Source organism: Grammomys surdaster, unplaced genomic scaffold (assembly GCF_004785775.1).
Source record: "Grammomys surdaster isolate TR1022 unplaced genomic scaffold, NIH_TR_1.0 325, whole genome shotgun sequence".
NCBI lineage: Eukaryota > Metazoa > Chordata > Mammalia > Rodentia > Muridae > Grammomys > Grammomys surdaster.
The window spans coordinates 247,244-266,876 of record NW_021604744.1 but is presented as its reverse complement, the minus strand read 5'-3'; the positions used below and the strand labels follow the sequence as shown (position 1 = coordinate 266,876).

The following is a 19,633-nucleotide window of genomic DNA, read 5'->3' as shown; positions in this document are numbered from 1 at the left end:
ACACACACACTTCTTAAAGTTGGAAAACCAAGGGAGTGACACAGACAGGTTTGCACCTACACGGCTCATTGCTGCATTTGTTCTGTGACTTTCATTGCACCAGTGGTGCTAAAACTTAAATCCAACACTTTATACTTTCAGGGTAACATGTTGTGCATTCTGGCATAAAAAGAAGTCACGGTTTTACAGTTTTCACATCACAATATAACTACATAATAACTGATAGCTCATGGTTTATAAAATAGCTGTAAGAAATTTTATTTCAAGTTGCAATGGTTCCCTCAATCTTAGAGTAATTGAAAGTGAAGACCCCCACTCCGGGGAGACCCTTACTCAAGTCTCAGGATGACTCGACCACCCAGTAATTCTCGCAAGACAGTGATACTGGATGCAACAGCAGAGGTTTATTCGAGCGGAACAGCTAGCTGTTGGTCAATTCATCTGCTCACGCAGGAGCTGAATTGACAAAGACAGCTGTTCTGAGAAGGGTTTTTAAAGGGGAAGACCACAAACCAGAGTGTGGAGGGGGTAAGAGGGTTGCTAAGGAGACATAATCTTAAAAATAGCGGAAAATTCCAGAGGAACCCAACCTACATGAGTCAGGGTCATGAGAAAAACACTCTGTATACCTATTCTTCTCAAAAATGTGGTCCTGCCCTGTCATTGTGGTCACCAGCTTCTTGGTTCCACCTAGCTGACTTGCATTCTTTTCTTCTCTTTTTGTGGTTAGCAAGTTCCTGTAACTAGCCTGCACACATTCTTAGCTTGCTTCACATTCTTAGCTTGCTTCAGAGAGAATTTTCCATGCCCTTTTAAAGAAAAACCTAAAGAATAATATATATATATATTTTATAAAACAATCTTCATAATTTTTCACTCTACAAAAGCAGGGCTTTGGAGTCCATCAGTGCTGGATTCTCATTGAGACCTCACCATTTACCATTCCCCCTGTTTCCTTGTCCATGTCCATTAAAAAGAAATAATTGTGCCTACTACTCAGCATCACTGTAAGCTTGACCGTGAGGAAGATAATGTGGGCACTGCACGTTGCCCAGTCTTTGGATTCGGTTGAGACTCAGCAAATGATCAGCTCCATTCTTTTTTTTTCCCTTTTAATTTTTTTATTGGATATTTATTTGCAATACAGATGTCATCCCCTTTCCCCATTTCTCCTCCCTAGAACCTCCATCCCATCCCCCCCTCCTCTTTATGTTTTTATACCGTTTTGATTACATGAATGTATTAAGGTCAGTTCTAGGTTGAGGGTCTACCAATGCAATAGATGCAAGTAGTCAAGGAACAAGCAAGACAATAAAATAAGTAGTCATAGTCAAAGAACAAGCAAGGCATTAAACCCAATTATGTGAATACTCCTGTGATCACCGTTTCTAAGGACTTATCAGGATGACCTTATCTGAGCTTACTTCCCTGTCCTAGCCCAAGGTCATTTTCATGTCTGAAGCCTACTTCCTTGTTCTAGTCTAAAATTTAGATTCCTGCCTGTAATTAGTTCTTTGTTCTAGATCAGCTGCATTCTTAATCATAAGCAAGTTGTGCATTTTCTATTTCTTAGCTACATTTACAAGGCCTGTAGGAATGAATATGGCATTTACTGGAATTCTCCTGAACATTAGACATTGAGGCTTTCTGTTTTCTTTCCATATTTGTCATTCAAGTAAAAAGTTTTAGTTTAAAAACAGTTTAATAGTGCTTATTATTCATTGTTGAGAAAGTCTGTATTTTAGAACCTTGATTCTCAATCCACAATGAACAGGTGGGCAACAGTCCACTTATTAAATAATGCCCTCTAAGGAAGTGTGTACATTTTTCTATGTGCATATGTATGTATACTAGAGAAGATTGTTGGATGGTGCTGGGCCTGCTTCAGAGTGGAAGACACATTTTCAGGGAATTTGAGTGCAGTTGGCACCCGAGTGGCTTAAGTGATCCATGTCACTGAAATGCAAACGTGTCCATAGTTTAATCCTGGATAGATTACAAATCCCTTGAGTTCTTTCTCTTTTTTTCTTCTAAAAATGATAATTCCTCTGTCTTCCTGCAATCAACTTGCCACTGTAGTCACAGGGTACTGATGTGACATTCAAAACATGAATTTGACTGATTTTGAGCACAAAGATTAAAAGTGTATTAAAGATTTTTAATACTGAATTCATGAGCATTAAAAATATTTTGTGTAATCTTCCACATTTTGTGGATAGTATTAAAACTTAATCATAATATGTTTTAATATACTTGTATCATCGTCATCAGTATTTGAATGCAGATGGTATTCTCCCAGGTGCCTACTCCAGTTTACTTATGCTTTCCCAGTTCTCCCTAGGTAGGCTCTGAGATTACTGCCAGCTTGTAATATCCACAATCATTTAATATTCACCATGTTTTTTATAAAATTGTCTTTGCATTTAGAATTGTTTCATTGGGATAGATTCCAGCTGCCAACATTAATGAGAGTAACATATGAGTTCTCAGTTTCAGATACATTTGAAAAACTTGATATATTAATGTTTTTTAAACGTCTTCTTTGGTTTAAATTGAATCTGTTAGACTTACTGAAACCTATTCTACAACTCAGATAAGTTTAAATGAGTGAAGTGAAACTGTGTGAGCAAACTGTGAGAACAGGAACTCAGTCTTCCCTGACACAGTGCTTGTAGAAGTATCCAATTTCTACTTTGTTTCTTTCAGTTTTACTGGAGATTCTAAGCTTGCCTCAAGCATGCGCTATGTGGAAACACAGTCCATGCAGATTGGAGCATCCTATATGATTCAGTTCAGCCTAGTGATGGGATGTGGCCGGAAACACACTCCCCACATGGACAACCAGGTGAAGCTGGAGTACTCAGCCAACCATGGCCTTACATGGCACCTTGTACAAGAAGTACGTATGTTTTCTCTAAAGCTCATGATTAGTGCCATTTTCCTTTAATTAAAACAGAAACAATATTATACAACCTAGAATTGACATCAAGTAAGAAATCTCACAAAGAGGCCATTCCCCACTAGTATCAGATATCAAAGAGCAATTGGAAATAAAAAATAAAATAAAACAATAAGAAGAAGAACCCAAGGCTGGACACTCTTGATAGTGTGTTTTGAATATTATTTCTCTAGCTCTCTTCCTCTGAAAATGTGTCTCTTCTTTCTCTATGGCATATTTTGTTCTGTTCTTTTCCCATCCATGTTCTTCTTTTACCATAAGAAATGTGGTACCTTAGAAACACACAATTAAGAACTATAATCTAATTTTTGGAATAAATTTACTTTACATAACACACACACACCAATATTCTGACAGTGTAATAAATGTAAAAATATTACAATGCATAAGATAAATTTTATAAATGCTCGTGCTAATAGATCAAAATGAATCCTCATCCATTTCCATTTGTGGTGAAAATTGAAAAATGTTTAATTCTATGGTGATATCTCAGTTGTAATTACTTCCCAAATGATTTTAGCTTCACAGAGGAAAAGATCATAAATTTAATCCCTAGTACCAGTTGCTAAAACTATGGCCATTAGCTTTCTCGAAGGTCTTTTTCTCTTGCAGTGGGAGATGAAACATGTCCAGTGGATAAATGGAAATTGAGTTTGGCTTCTTCCTCTTCTTTTAGGAATGCCTTCCCAGTATGCCAAGTTGCCAGGAATTTACGTCGCCCAGTATTTACCACGCCAGTGAGTTCACACAGTGGAGAAGACTCACTGTCGTTCTTCCTCAGAAGACATGGTAAGAAACAATGCCCTTAAATGTGTCCTCACTTCCATTCTTGCTCTGACTTTGCAGGACTTAGTGTGAAGATAAGGTCTACAGACTTCTAAGATCGTTCTCTCCCTACCCAGAAGCCCCGTGTGTCTTAATACTCAGGGTTGCAGACAATGGAGCTAATGAGAAATATGACAATTTTATTTTACAGTGTCAGCTGCTTCTGGCCTCTCTTCTTGCCTTGAAATTTTGTTTTTGTGGCAGAGCTCAGTGAGCCCACTTCTTTACATTTGGCATTCAAGACAAAATGATGTAAGGAATCTAGAAACCTAAGTCGTTTGGATTACAAATTTCTTTTCTCTCATTGCATTGTGGAGCCCAACTTTTTATATCAAAAAACTTAACACGCATTCTTTTCCTAGTCACGCTTTTTTAGTAACAATAGAAGTTGTGTCTCGGAGGACAAGGCCACAGTAAACAAGGAAGAAAGAACAGTTGAGAAGAGGAAAGAAAAAAACACAATAGTTTTTTGCAGACACTGTTTTTCTCATCTTAGCCTATTCAGTAAAACGCTGCAATGTCTGTGCCTTCCCTCTTTTATTCAGTGCTGTGGATGATATTTAAAGCCTTTCCCAGCAGAAGCTTGTCCAAAGACAAGGCCTTGGACTAGAAACTGGGTCTGAATTCTCAGGAAAGCTCCTCCAGTGATTAAACCAGCCACATATTCCTTACCAGCACTGCCTCTTCAAGGCAGAATCCTCTAGTGTATGGATCATTTGAATTAGTTTATGTTAAAGGTTCCTACAGCCCTGGAATTCTAGGATTCTAGGATGTGTATAGAAGAGAAAGCATGAACAAGATGAGCATTGTATTTTTCTGTGACATCTGCTTTCAAGGCCCCTTTTATGAAGAGAAAATGACTGAACAAATCTTTCTTCGATTGTTTCATATATACAAGTGAGACACCTCACAGAGTCAAGTGGACTGCTGGAGATTGCTGTGCCACTCCTGTTGACTGGATGTCTGTGCTGTGTGAGAAAGGGTCCCTGATTGTTCTTCCTGTGCCACTCCTGTTGACTGGATGTCTGTGCTGTGTGTGAAAGGATCCCTGATTGTTTTCCCAGTGCTTCATTATGTCAGTTGGAAGAAAATGCTTGAAATTTGATTTCAACGAGTTTTTTTTTAATGTCCCACTGTGAGCCATTTCCAAGATAGTCTATTGATGCTTGATATATAAGTTCTTGCCTTCTTTAATATTCTACACTTGTGTCTACTGCGGGGAATATAATCAAGATTTTTATTTAATTTCAATGACATTCCAAGTATATATTTCAATGAAAGCATCTGTAAAACAACACCTCGAACAATCAAAACACTGATCACTCTGAGTGCAAACTCCTGAGGGTTTCTGGTCTTCATTGTTGCATAATTAAATTTATTTCTCTCATTATTAAGAAAAACATCGAGTGATTTTACTCATTGGCATGTGTCGTTCAGTTTCAAAATGATAATCCTAAGATAATATTGACAGTGTGTTGAGAAATGTCTTTTTATGCCTAGAAATGTGCTACCCCCAACATCATCCTTTGTTTTTATGTGCATGAGTGTTCTGCTGTATGTGTATTTTTGTGCCACATGTGTGCCTGGTACCTTCAGAAGCCAAAGATGGCATTAGGTCCCCTGGATCTGGATTTACTGACAGTGGATCCTGGGAATCAACCCCAGGGCCTCTGGAAGAGCAACCAGTGCTCTTAACCACTGAGCCATCTCTCCAGCCCTGGACCAACATTCTCATTTATTATAGATTAGGTATTATCCAAAAAGTATTTTCCTATTAGAAAACCAACCAACCTTTGTATATTGTTCTGCACTCAGTTGGTATGTTCCACTCACTTCTTAGTCTAAAATATTACATCTCTGAACTGAATGTTATTAATAGAAAAGGTTAATCCTCATCAATGTTAATTGGACACTTAAGGGGGAATGTAATGACCTGTACATTCATTAGAGTGCCTGTACTATACTAGATGTCTTCATGGATTGTTAGAAATTAAATAGAACTTTGACTTAAAGTGCATCAGTGAATTAAAGAGGTTGTGCACTGTACATACATGTACATACATGTACATACATGTACATACATGTACATATATGACATGAAAACAGAGGAACCTATTTGGGGCAGGAAGGGGCCAAGAAGGAAAAATAGGGATGTGGAGGGCAATATGTGCACAATGTAATCATATATGTATATGAAAATGCCATTAGAGAAACAGTATTTTGTACACAAAATAAAAAATTTGAATATATTGTTTTCAAATAAAAAATTATTCTAGTGACCATGTGCCTTTGGGCTCATGCACTCCGTAATCTAATTCTCCTTTTGCAATTTTTCTTCAGACTTCTTGGAGGGGTGAAAATATTACTTTAGGAAACAAACAGCACAGTATAGTATTTATTTCAGTGTTCCCAATGACTCATAGTTAATCTAAATATTACTGCTACATGAAAAAACTTTTAAGCTGGTTATTGCTCTGTTTTTGAGTCTATAATTCATAAGTCTGTACTCTAAAGATTGAACCTATTTAGTCTCCTCAACATCCTTGGTAATTTTTTATTATGTTTATTTCAAGTTTTTGCAGATAGCATTCCAGTGGGGAAATAGGGAGATTCTTTTGAAGGAATGTTATTTCTCTGACCAAATCATTGCTCTGTTTTGATTCCAACATGTATGCAAAAACACACTGAGTACCTGAAAGCAAGCATGGTCCTTGCATTATCCCAGATATGTTAGCTTTGCAAAATGTGCTCGATCAGATAACTGTCAAGTGGAAATGGCTGCTGGATACACCTGCTCAGTGAAATTACATTATATAGGAACTGAGTGTTTGTTACCCAATGAAAATTAATTTCATTTTTATGAGGGATATTTACATAAGAACAGGGCCTAATGAGACCCAAACAGCTGTCAGTTGCTGACTTCATAAACAAGTCAACACCTAAATCACTGGATGAGTCTCCGAATAATTGAGCAAATGTAACTACAGGAATGCTAAAGGTGGAAAATACAATTTAGTAAGCCTTCATTTACTTTGACTCTTCAGGTTATATAAGCATGGAGAAATGAGTGCATGCCAGTATGCTTTGGTCTTGAAGTTTATGAGAGGAAGCGTTATATTAAGACTCAAGTTTTGTTGCTTTTAGAAATGCATAGTTTGACGTCTGTGTTTTAAATGAAAGTCTGTGTTATGTGGTGACCTCTTCAAAGAAGATGTATGTATGGACAGACAGATGATAGAATGGATTGGCAGATGAAATATCTGTATTGAGGACAGCATTGCACAGTGGTGAGTGTGTAAATCAGTGTGATCACACCTCACCTTCCCTCATGAAATCTGCTGGAGATGGCTCGCACAATTAATTTTTTTCTCACTAAAAAGGAATCCAATCAAATATTCAACTTCTTTTTCCTGGCTCTTCTCCTAGTTGACATCAATATGTAGAGTATGTTTAAGTGAGATAACCTTAAATTCTCTGTGGCAAGGAAATCCCTCTTCAAGAGTTTACGAGCACAAGGATCCCTTCCTTAGCATACACATATGGCTATAAGCACATAAAGTGGAAACCTAAGCAGGGCTCCTCAGTACCCCCACCCAATTTTAGTGCTAAAGGGAGAAAGCCTTCAAAACAAGATTTCCACCAGTACTCAAAAAGGTATCTGTCTATGAGAAAAATAAACACCCACTAAAGGAGTCAGACTTAAAGGGATCCTGAACATCAATCTGTCCATACTCTTTATTGGAGAAATGAGGAACTAGAAACCTCTGGCAGCTTGAAGTACTTAGTAATGATCACACAACTGCTATGCTGTAAAGCTGGAGTCTTGGGAGCCTCACCCTGGTTCCTGGTGCACTCTTCAGTCTGTTACCTTTGGAAGTCAGAACCAGACTCCTCTTGTAATGTGTTTAACTCATCTTTAGCACACTATTTTATAAGCACCTAATTTATTCTATTCCTGTACCAGCTATTGAGATGAATGTTCTCCTTCATCTCAGAAGACCAGGGCCTGGTCAGCTGGTACTCTGGACATGACTCAGATTATATTCAGTTTTAGAAGAATAGAGCAGTCTCTCCTTTTCATGGTAACATGAGTCATCATGTCCTTGAGTTTTCTTTGTCCAATTCTATAGAACACTAGACTCGTCTTACTCACTGTTCTATTGCTGTGAAGAGATGCCATGAACAAGGCAACTCTTATAAAAGAAAGCATTTAATTGGGACTGGCTTACAGTTTCAGAGGTTTAGCCCATTGTCATCATAGTGGGGAACATGGCAGCACACAGGTAGCCAGGGTGCTGGAGAAGTAGCTGAGAGTTCTACATTCTGATCTGCAAGCAGCAGGAAGAGGCTATGGGCCATGTATGTGTGAGCTTTTGGAACCTTAAAGTGCACCCCCAGTGGCACACTTCCTCCAACAAAACCATACCTTCTATTCCTTATCAAGTAGTTCCATTCCTGATGACCAAGCATTGAAATATATGGGCCTCCGAGGCCAACCACCACAGTACTCTAATGAACTCTACTTTTGCTGTAGGCTTTCTAAAAGCCAGTTGGTAATAGTACCATGTAAAGCAAGATGGCTGTTAAGTTATGAGCAAAAGCCACTACCACAGAGATATCTCTGTCTTATTTTCATGACAAGTACTGATACACAAATAAACCTATCTGCTGGGATTGTCCATGGACCCTGGAATCTCCTGCTACAAATAAAAACACAGACCATTAGCAACAGTTCATTGAAAGAATAAACAAATAAATGCTTGGTCTGATTTTTAACTGTTGTACACTTATGGTGTGGTCAGTATGCATAATTGGTGCAGGTTATTATAGATCATTCAAAGAGCGATCAAGTGTATCTACAGAGTGTGCTAGAGAGTGCTGTGATTAACAAAGATAAACACACACAAGAATTCTGCACATTCTTTGCTGTTGCTGCTGCTGCTGCTGCTGCTGTTGTTGCTGTTGATTTTATGTTATTGTATTGTGTTGTTGTGTTGTATTGTTGTGTGGTTATATTGCTGTTGTTATGTTGTTGTGTTGTGTCATGTTGTTATATTGTGCTGTATTGATGTTGTTGTGTTGTTGTTATATTGTTTCGTTGTGTTCTTGTTGTTGTTGCCATGTTATTGTATTGTTGGTAGTGATGGTGATGGTGTTTTAGCACTTTGACAAAAAGAATTTACCACAGATCTCTGGAAAATCCTACGCGTGAAGATTTTTCTGTAAATTTTGCAAAAATGTTTTCAAGCAGTCACAGGCTTTAAGTCTGCTTTTATATATCCCTCAAAGTGTCTTCTTAAGACTCCAACTTCAATGACCTGAGACCCCAAGTGCTTGTGTTCACCTTTTCACCTCTATTTAAAGTCAGCTGGCCCATGAAAGTCAAGCAAGTTTGTGTTTCATAAATAAGCATGTCTTCACATGCAGATGATCTTCTTTCTAAATAACACTTTTCAGTGTGTCTTCTCTACACCAAAATTTCATGCCAAAGGTTTGTTTTATATTCTCAACCAAATTAAAGTTTTCCAATAGTGACTTGTATGATTGTTTTGAGAAATTCTATTACTCTAGGTAAAATATTTTGTATTCTCATCTGTGAAAGGTATACTTCATTTCATAGGTAGCTTTTACTTACGAATGTTCTTTAGTTCTAGAATCAAATTTTTGAGTAACGATAGAAAGACTGGCCTTCTACTTTTTTTGAAATGCTGCAACTAGATTAAGATTGAAGCATAATATGGGCAGGTTCTTTTTCAATTTTCTTTCATGATAGAATTGATGAATTGCAAAATAATTGAGTGGAAATGAAGCCAAAGACAAATGCTGGGAACCCAAACAGATGTTCAGGGAGGGAAGTAGGGGTTGTTATTAGAAAGGTGCTGAACTCTGGTATTTTTAGTGAGAAACACCATAGTTCAACCGGTATTGCCTGTTCTGTTCTTAGGTCCGGTGCCACCCGCTTCCGCTGGAGTCAGAGCTATTACACAGTCCAGGATGAGTGGGCTTTAGACAACATTTACATTGGGCAGCAATGCCCAAACATGTGCAGTGGGCATGGCTCATGTGACCATGGCGTGTGCAGGTATGTGCTCCCGAGAGTATGACCCACTCCTGGGTTTGTTTCTGTGGTTCATGCCAGCAGTTATATTCCCAGTCAGTGCAAAAACTTATACATTACAAAATAGCCAAAAGCAAGCCAGTCTCCCTTCCGTTCTTATTTTTCATGTGAAACATGTTGTTACATGTGAAGTCACATACTCTGAACCTTTAAATCCAAACTCAAAAGAAGCCCTGCTGGGTTTATTGTGAAAGTCCTGCTGGAATTTCCCATCCCTCCCTGATCAACTTCAATTAGGCAAATACTGTATCACTCTCTCCTACACTGCTCAAAGTTGTGCCCACAGGAAGAAAGTGTCCTTAAAGGCCCCAAATATCACCAGCGTGACATGTTAGTTGAATAAATGAGCCTACATATATGATATTTTTAAAGCAATGAGAAATTCCCATCTCTTGCACAAACATAAGCCAATGTATTTTTCTCCATTACTTCTTTATCTTGAATTCCACAATTTTAACATAATACTTCTAACTTAAGATTCTGCTCATCCTGAGGAATGTTAAAGAACTGGCGATAGTGCCATATCATATACACATTAACGCTATAAATAAAATAGCAAGGATGAGACCTGGAGGAACTGTCCTGGGAACATTGTAAGTAGGGAAGCCATTGTGTTTCAGATGACCTGCTTATTATGCACTCCCCACAGGTGTGACCAGGGATACCAGGGCACTGAATGCCACCCAGAAGCTGCACTTCCTTCCACAATTATGTCAGATTTTGAGAACCCAAGCAGTTGGGACTCAGACTGGCAAGAAGTTATTGGGGGAGAAGTTGTAAAACCTGAGCAAGGCTGTGGGGTCGTGTCTTCTGGATCTTCTCTATACTTCAGCAAGGTATGGCTAGGAGTTGAAATGATATGCCATCAGGGTAGTGACTGGTTCGACATGAGACTTGTACACAGGCATCCCAAATTCTACAGGTACAGATATAAAGTGATTTTACTGCTTCTCACACCCTTTACTTTTGACTGGGAATAGCCATATTCCTGTCCCTTTGTGACATTTGGGAAACTCATTTTATTATTGGTTTCAGTTACTTTGAATCTATGTTAAGCCAGATTAGTGTTTCTACAGCATCTATTCTGTGCAGTGCTTGAGACTGACATGGGAGGCAAGCATCTACCACTGAGTGATATCCCAGATTCCCACACATGACAAGACTATTGCATTTGATTTAAATCCTATTGGTTTCCTATACTCCAGTGCTATGCAGGTTTATGTCTTGGGCATCCTTGACTGGAACAGGTTCTTAATCTGTCTTCATTCTTCCCTTTGTAGAATATGGGAGAGAGCAAGCCAGGGGCAACAGATGAACAGGGACAGGGACCAAAGAGCCTAGAGGTTAGGACGAAGCTCTACGTGTGAAATCCTGTCGGTTTCTACCATTTCCTAGCTCTATGACTCTAGGCACATTAGTTAATTGTCTTTTCACGTAGCCTCTTTGTCCATAAAGTGGAGACAATAAGAGAGTCCACTTCATTAGTGTTCTTATATAGATTAAGTTAATGTCAACTGTATAGAAAACTCTATGAATTTGTCATTCTGTAAATCTCAGGAATTTGGTTGGAGGGAGAAAGAAGGATGGTAGGATGGAAGTGTATACCGAGCTATCCCTAGGGGGACTGAGCAGCTATCTGTGTTGGGCAAACATCTTAGAAGCTGTTTTGCTTTAGTTTAGCAACTGCTGGTAGACCCTAGTGAATGGTGCATACAGCTGATCTTGAAATGTTCAGCTATCCTAATTGGAGCACCTAATTTGGCATACGAATTGGTAAATAGCAACAAGGGACCCAGATGCCAGGCAGGACTGCAAAGACTAATTCTCTTTGAATACCCCCAGTCCAGTCCACACTGATTTGCTGAGGTTGAGTGGAGCCTCTTTCCCTCCTCCCATGGCACAGTACAGGCGGTCCATTGTTTTCTGTTCTTCTCTGGTTCATCTCCTATATAAGCATAAAAGATTGGACAGGCTCCAACCCAAGTGTCATGTCTAGCCCTAATTATTGACATCGTCTTTAGGATGTGAAGTGCCTGATGTCACTTCTTTATAGAAGGGATTGCAGTCACCATTTCTGGGACAATTAGAAATGTCTCACTTTATTTACATCCTATAGCAAGTAAGCAGGTGTGAATGATATACCATAGGGCCGATACATTGCAGGATTCGTTTTGGCCAAAATCCAAGACAAGTTAACTCATACAAGTGCAAAAATAGGTTCAGGTTTTGTTTTTATGTAGGTGCAAAACAAAGAATCAGCAAGAAACCAAGACAGGGGAAGGATAGAAACAGGATGGATTCATTTTCTGGCTGTTGACATTGAAAATCCTCTCATTACTGTCTTTAGGGATAATAGCCAATGCATGGCCAATATCCAGTGGAGATGTGGTTCTGCAGAATGGGAGGCTATGCTTGCTGTCAGTATCTGTTTAAAATAACATTTAAAATATAAGTCTTTCACTGGTAAAAGTATGTACATATACATACATGGAAATCTTAAGCGTAAAACTGTCCTGGATTACAAATCAGTATTCCTTCAACTTGATTCAAAGTTATCTGTCTTGAAGTCAGACTGTCCAAGTATACTGTGTTCCAGAGCTCAGGTGCTGGTTGCCTTGGAGAGTTATTTCTGTGTATTTCAGTATTCGTGTCTGTAAAGTGGAAAATTGGGGGTAATAAGTCAGTCAGTGCAGATGAGGAACAAAGACTCTCATTGGGCGTGATACGCATAGTCATCACTGCTACTCTTTTATGAGAATCAATTGTAAATTAGTGCCATATATGCCTTTGTACTTAAAAATCATCATTTCAAAAGTGAAAAATTTCCCTTCATCTCTCAATGCAGCCTTCCCCTCTGGACTTCTGTAAAAAAATCTCAGCCCCTCCCTTTTTTCCTTTTTTTCTTTAGTAGCATCTGTTTAGAATTTTAAGTGGAAAAAAATACCTTAAACCAAAAGAGTAGAAAATTGGGTCCATGCAATCAAATAAGGAAAGCTTAGGTGGACTCTCTGAGTATTTTGTACTCAGAGATCACTTTCCTGTTCCTATGTCAGATGGACTATCACTGGCAAGAGTGGGACTGTCACATTTCCACAGGGAGTGTCTCCAGGTGATACCTCAGTGTCCCAGGAGGATTGCTTCAGAGAACTTTGACTACAGTATCCTGGCAGAGATATGAAATAAGTAGCCGGGCATTCCCCACTACAGAGCATTTGAAATGATGAACAGGCAGCCAAAAAAGAGGCCAAGGTCATGTGCCCACCACCCTAAGTTAATACACCTAAAACCCTGGTCCTCTCCCTTGCTGGACAAGTGTCTGGACTACCCTGTGGCCCTCCTTTCCCAAATGCATCACTTGTATTGGGTTTCCAAGTATGCATTTTCTGCTCCAGCCAGGAATCTCTCCTGATTAAAGGTTGTATGGGTGTCTCTGCCTTTGCTTTGGCTCTACTGCCCTGCCTTCTACCATCTCTGAATTCACATAAGCCTCATCACATTCCACTAATGGCTGCTGTTTCCAGGCAGCTCACAGGAGCTGGGCCCAACTACCTGAGTCACTGTATTCTTGAAATTGTTCTGTAATTGGATACATAACTGATTGTTTAACTTTATTGCTTTTCTGACAGTATCAGGTTGAATGCAGTCTCTATAGTCAAGCTGATCTCTAGATAAATAAAGTGATCAACTCCAAAATGCCTGTCATGATCTAGGCATTTATATCTCAATAGATACTCCAAAGACTAAGTAGTCTTGTCCACATGACTAATAGGAACTCTGCAAGTTAGGAGAGTAGGGCCTGCAGCAACTGTCAGCATCGTCTCTGACAGTCAGTCTGTGGCATCTCTTCATGTTGTTTTATGTGGTATAGTTATTAAAGAGTTAATTAATTTACCTAAAAAGGAGAAACTCTAAAGAAATGATTGTTTTCAGGTAAATATAAGAAGTTTTTCTTGCTAGTGGCATTTTGAATACAAAAAACTAATAAGGTGAAATTTCACAGATTCTTAAAGATTTTGTTATCAGTATATTACCTGATGCCTGATAAAATTTGATTTATTTTAGCTGAACCCTTAAAAGAGGAAGTCATATAAACTCAAATTTGTTTTTCTTCCACATACTGTTCCTCCTGTACAGACCCCGAGGTCTGAAAATACTAGGACATCTGAAGCGTTTCCCACAGTTCTTCAAAACAACCACAAGATAGTTCATACTCATTTAGCCTGTTGTCCCAACACATGTATACAAAAACACATGATGTGCATGTGTGTACACATATGTACATGTATCCATCACCACTGCAAAGTAGGAAAACTTCAAGCAATTATTACATCATATTCTAAATTATGACAAAAATTTTATCATGAGCCTTTTTTCTTTTGAATCAATGTTCAACATTCCAGATTACTGAACAACAACAAAAAAAAATGATGTGTGCTACTTCTCCATGAAAAACCACTCTCGGTGCCAAACCAAGCATTTGTATAATACCATTTGCAAAAGTCCTACAAAAGCAGTTTTCCAAATCCCTCTGTCACCTGGAAGAACAATCCTATGCCGTGGGCTCACAACAGACCCTCATTCCGAACAGCTAATTGAGATAATTGGATTTGTATAATTCTCACCTCAGAGCCTCATCCTTCTGGCTCATTTCCACATGCTGTGTTTTTCATAGAAGCTTGCTAGATTGAAATGAACCTGCTAACACTTGGAGGTTTTTTTTTTTTTAACAAACATCACTCTGTCTATGGTGGTCCTGGGGTATGAAAAAACAGGTGTTTCTCATTTACCATATTTCAAATGAACAGTTTAAAACAATACAAAGCACATACAAGAGTTCCCAATTCATGCTAGAAATTGAAGGTTTAAAGAATGAACCCCTACATCGGAGTCACCTTCAGTGGTCATTTGCAGATACCCTGATTTCTTTCAGACTCTTAATTGGTTTTAAAACTCTTACTAGCTTAATTGCTCCACATATATCCACCTCTGTGACTTACAGTGACAGAAAAACTCTCCCTGAGTGAAGCTAGGAGATAAAACTAGGTATTTGTGTAACTGTGTGGGAGTTTCACTCTAATCTACATGTATCACCTCTGTTTTCCTTCCTGACTTCTGATCAAACTCCCAGGTATCCTCTAAGGCCAAAGAAGTCCACTGATTAACTCTGGTAGAACCTAGCTAGGTGGGAGAGTCTCACAATGCACCTTTTTGTTCCACCATAGCTTGAAGCCACTATACAGAACTGGAATAACAACTGCTTGTCAACCAGTGTCCGACCCCTCATAGTGGCATACTGACACATAGGGACAGAGCAAAGAGAAGGAAATGGGCTTCTGGACTTCAGGATATGTCTAACACTTTAGGACAGAAGAGACTGTTGGATGGTTTCAAAGTTCACTTAAATGGTACCTCATACCATCTTATCTGAGAGTGAACAAGGCAGGTGGAGAGATTGTAAGACTTCCTTTTTGCCAAGAGGCTTCTGTCCTGCCCACTTCACTTTAACTTGCTCTGGAGATAAGGGCTGTGAGCAGGTCTCTGGGAAAAATATACCTTCAAGAATGCAAGCAGAATTCCAGACACCTTACATACATGTCACATGTTATTTAATCCAATTGTCACAACACTATAAGGAAAGTATCATTACACACATTGCACCTCTGAAGAATATAAAAGCTCAGGAAGGCCACACAGCTTGTGAACAGGATGAGTAAGAGACTGAGAGTCAAGCCCAGCCCACTTGAAGGTCAACTCAGCCATAAATGCTTGCCTTTGAAGCACGAGGACCTGAGTTCAATCCCCTGAACCCACATGAATAATAAAACTAAACAAAAAAAACCCCACTACCCAGGCATATTAACACGCCTTTCATCCCAGTACTGAAGAGGCAGAGGGAGAGAGATCTTTGTGAATCTGAGGCCAACCTGGTCTACATAGTTTCAGACAAACAAAGTCTGCACAGTGAGACTCTGTCTCAAAATATATACTAATAAAATTAATAATATAATTAATTAATTAATTAATTAGTTAAAATAAGAGCAGGTGGGGTGATATATGCTTGCTCTCAGCACTGGGAAGGGGAATAGAGACAAGCATATTCCTAGAGCTCACTGGCCAACCAGTCTAGCCTAGTTGGCAAGTTCCAAGCCAAAGAGAAACCATGTCTAAAACTAAACAGATAAACATGGATGTTGCATAGGTGATGGCACCTAGGCTTGTCTTCTGGTCCTTGCATTCATAAGCATTCATGTGTACATGAACAAACATACATGCAACTAGTCAATGGTCTTTCTTCTCTATTGCTCTGACATTCGAAGACTTAAAAAGCCAGGATTGTGTTCTTTGGTATAGTGGGAGAGTCTCAAGTCTCACAGCTGCATCTGGGTGTCAGTGATTGGAGATGAAGCGAGAGCATCCAGGAACAGGAATCACAGGCACAGCAGAGACAACAGAAGAGCAGAACTGCTCTTCTAAGTATTAACAGGTCCCAGAATTGTCTTCTATAGTGCAGGGTGCTCATGTGGACTTGAAACCAAGCTATAAAATACCAGAGCTTCCCAGTAAATGACTTGGTTCTTCTGCCCTTTGAAAGGCTGGGAAGAGGCAGCTGGTGAGCTGGGATCTGGACACGTCTTGGGTGGACTTCGTCCAGTTCTACATCCAGATCGGTGGAGAGAGTGCTGCATGCAACAAGCCTGACAGCAGAGAGGAGGGTATCCTCCTCCAGTATAGCAACAATGGTGGCATCCAGTGGCACCTGCTGGCAGAGATGTACTTTTCAGACTTCAGCAAACCCAGGTAAGCTCCCATCTGGTGAACCTTCCATTGTCTTTCAGTGATGGTAGATGTTGAATTGTTATTAAAACATATCTAAAACATTGACAGTTCCAGAAGCTCATGAAGATTTGGGAGAAAAGCCAAATCTAAAAGTTTTTCATCTAAATGATTAAACAAAAACCACTTTGGACTCATATTTAATTCTTTAGAAATGTTAGCTGGGTATAGTAACACAAGCTACCAAAGCACTTCTAAAGCTATGGCAGGAGGATCTCCATGAATTCCAAACAGTCAAGGCTACAGTGAGATCTTGTCTCAAAAAGATTAAAACTGGTTTTAGAGATTTGGAAAATTTTTTGACTCCAAGAAAATCACTAACCACTGATACCCAAAGACGCTCGAGGAAACAGCATAGCTTTGCCTGCTTTGCCTTTGAAGATTTGCTTTTGTTCTGTGGCACACACAGTACAGTTACACAAGATGGAATTTATTTTGTCCTGCATTTCATACACTATACCCAGGGATGGCCCTAGATGGTGTGTGACCAAGTCTATAGAGTTTGGGTTTTCTAAAGCTGTTATGTAACTTATCCAGGCTTTATTTAGATAACTAACGCGTATATAGAAATCTGAAATGACACAGACAACAACTATTCATGAGTTCAGGGCAATAATTCACATTTAATGATAATGCCTATACCAGGCAATTGGCATATTATGTGTATTAAAACTTGGTTCTATTGTGATTGTGTAGTATTTGAAATTATGTTTAATCTTTATATTTTATATGAACATAACATAGAACTACTCAAGAAAACACTTTTTAGAGTATGTCTTTTATAATCTTTTACTTCTAGTTTAATGTGGAGATAAAATTCTTTTTTATATATTAACCACCAATCAATATTAATTTACATTAATGTCCTGTTTTACACATTATAACTAAGCCTTGTGTTGAAAAAATATTGAAGAAAATACATATTTAATTTTTATAAATCAAATGTATCTTGCTACCTAAATTTTACATATTTTGTGGATTGGGAGTTTATAAGTTTCCTGTTTTTTTAAAAAAATGGTCCTCTTAAAGGTGACACAACTTTCTATAGAATTCTACTCCAAATATTGTTTTAGCCAGTGTTCTACAGCTGTGAGGAGACGCCATGACCATGGTAACTCTTACAAAAGAAAGCATTTAATTGGGGCCTGCTTACAGCTTCAATGGTTTAGTCCATTATCCTCATGGCATGCAGCAAGCAGACATAGAGCTGAGTTCTATACTGCAATCTGCAGGCAGCAGGGGAGGAGAGAATCTGAGCTCGGCAGGGCCTCTGAAACCTCGAAGCCCACCTGCAGTGACACACTGCCTCCAACAAGGCCACGCCTACTAATCTTTTCTAACAGTTTCCACTCCCAGGAGACAAAGCTTTCCAATCTATTGAAACCACCACAAATACTATACACAATTTTTAATTTAATTAAGCACAGTGGCTTATACATATAAAAACTAGTATTGAGAAGGCTAAGGCAAGAGGATCATGAGTTGGATCACAACCTGGGCTTTAGAGCAAGTTTCAGGAGGACCTGTAAAAAAATATAATAATAATAATTAATAATAATAATATAAATAGAAAAGAATAAATTGCGGAGGACTAGGTGGTGCATGAGAACTTGAGTTTGCGTCCCCAGGACCCACAAGAAAAGCCAGACATAGTAATGATGCTTGTGATCCCAGTGGTAGAAAGATAGAAGACAGGACAGGAGGGGCCTAGAGTTCACCGGCCAGGCATCCTGTGCCACTTAGCAAAATTCCTGGCCAGTGAAAGACTCTGTCTCAAAACAAAGATGGGAAGTATCAAGAACCAACACCTAAAGTTGTTCTCTGTCCTCCACATGCACACATGCACATGCATACATGCTCAGTGTATACACACACACACACACACACACACTAATGTATACAAACACCAGTGGACAGAGGTACACATATACACACACATGATATATACAAACAAGTGCACAGACATATACACATATGCACACACCAATGCACAGTGACACACATGACATATACACACCATGCACAGAGACATACATATACACACACGTGACATACACACACCAGTACACAGAGACACATATGCATATATACACCAATGCAGAGACACATGTGTACACATATACACACATGTATATACATACCAGTGCACAGAGATACATATGCATGCACAAACAATAAATAAATAAAAATATTTCATTTGTGAAAATTTTTATGGAAGGCTAGATACAGACTTTAGATGATACTAAGCTGATAAAGAAACTTTGAACAGAAAGATATGAGAAAAGACTCTGATGGCAGTGAATAACAAGAAATATGGGAAATGACTTTAACAGACAGACAATACTGACTGGGAACAGCTGTGTAGAAAATGGTAAAGCTACACTAAGGCCTCTGAACACTAAAGACAACAAAGAAGTGGGACATAGTGTAGACGTCGCAAAGAGGAAATCTGAAAATCACAGATGAAGATACCTCTTTGTTTATGTTTGATTCCCACTCGCAGTGTGCTTTGTGTCTAGAAATAGAAGCTAACAAAGCAACCTAAATTTGGAGAACATAAATAAAAAGTAATATACATTATACTTTTTAAAATCCTAAAATGAAAAGACACTGGACAAGGAATGAAGCCAAATAGATGACCCAGAAATTGACTCGAGTGAATAGGGGCCAGGGAGATAGCTCAGTCAGTAAGACTGTGCAAGAGGGATGGCCAGGGAGATAGCTCAGTCAGTAAGACTGTGCAAGAGGGATGGCCAGGGAGATAGCTCAGTCAGTAAGACTTGTGCAAGAGGGATGGCCAGGGAGATGATAGCTCAGTCAGTAAGACTGTGCAAGAGGGATGGCCAAGGAGATAGCTCAGTCAGTAAGACTGTGCAAGAGGGATGGCCAGGGAGATG

General features: G+C 39.0%; 1 protein-coding gene across 1 annotated transcript in view; it reads left to right on the top strand.

Moving 5' to 3' along the window:
- Positions 1-19,633, top strand: part of Reln (reelin) — a 416,018-nt gene that overhangs the window by 298,092 nt on the left and 98,293 nt on the right. Inside the window, exons 21-25 of the mRNA XM_028778108.1 lie at positions 2,707-2,899; positions 3,636-3,748; positions 9,729-9,866; positions 10,552-10,738; positions 16,495-16,700. Coding sequence (XP_028633941.1) covers positions 2,707-2,899; positions 3,636-3,748; positions 9,729-9,866; positions 10,552-10,738; positions 16,495-16,700 — 837 coding nt within the window. The remainder of the gene's footprint in view (positions 1-2,706; positions 2,900-3,635; positions 3,749-9,728; positions 9,867-10,551; positions 10,739-16,494; positions 16,701-19,633) is intronic.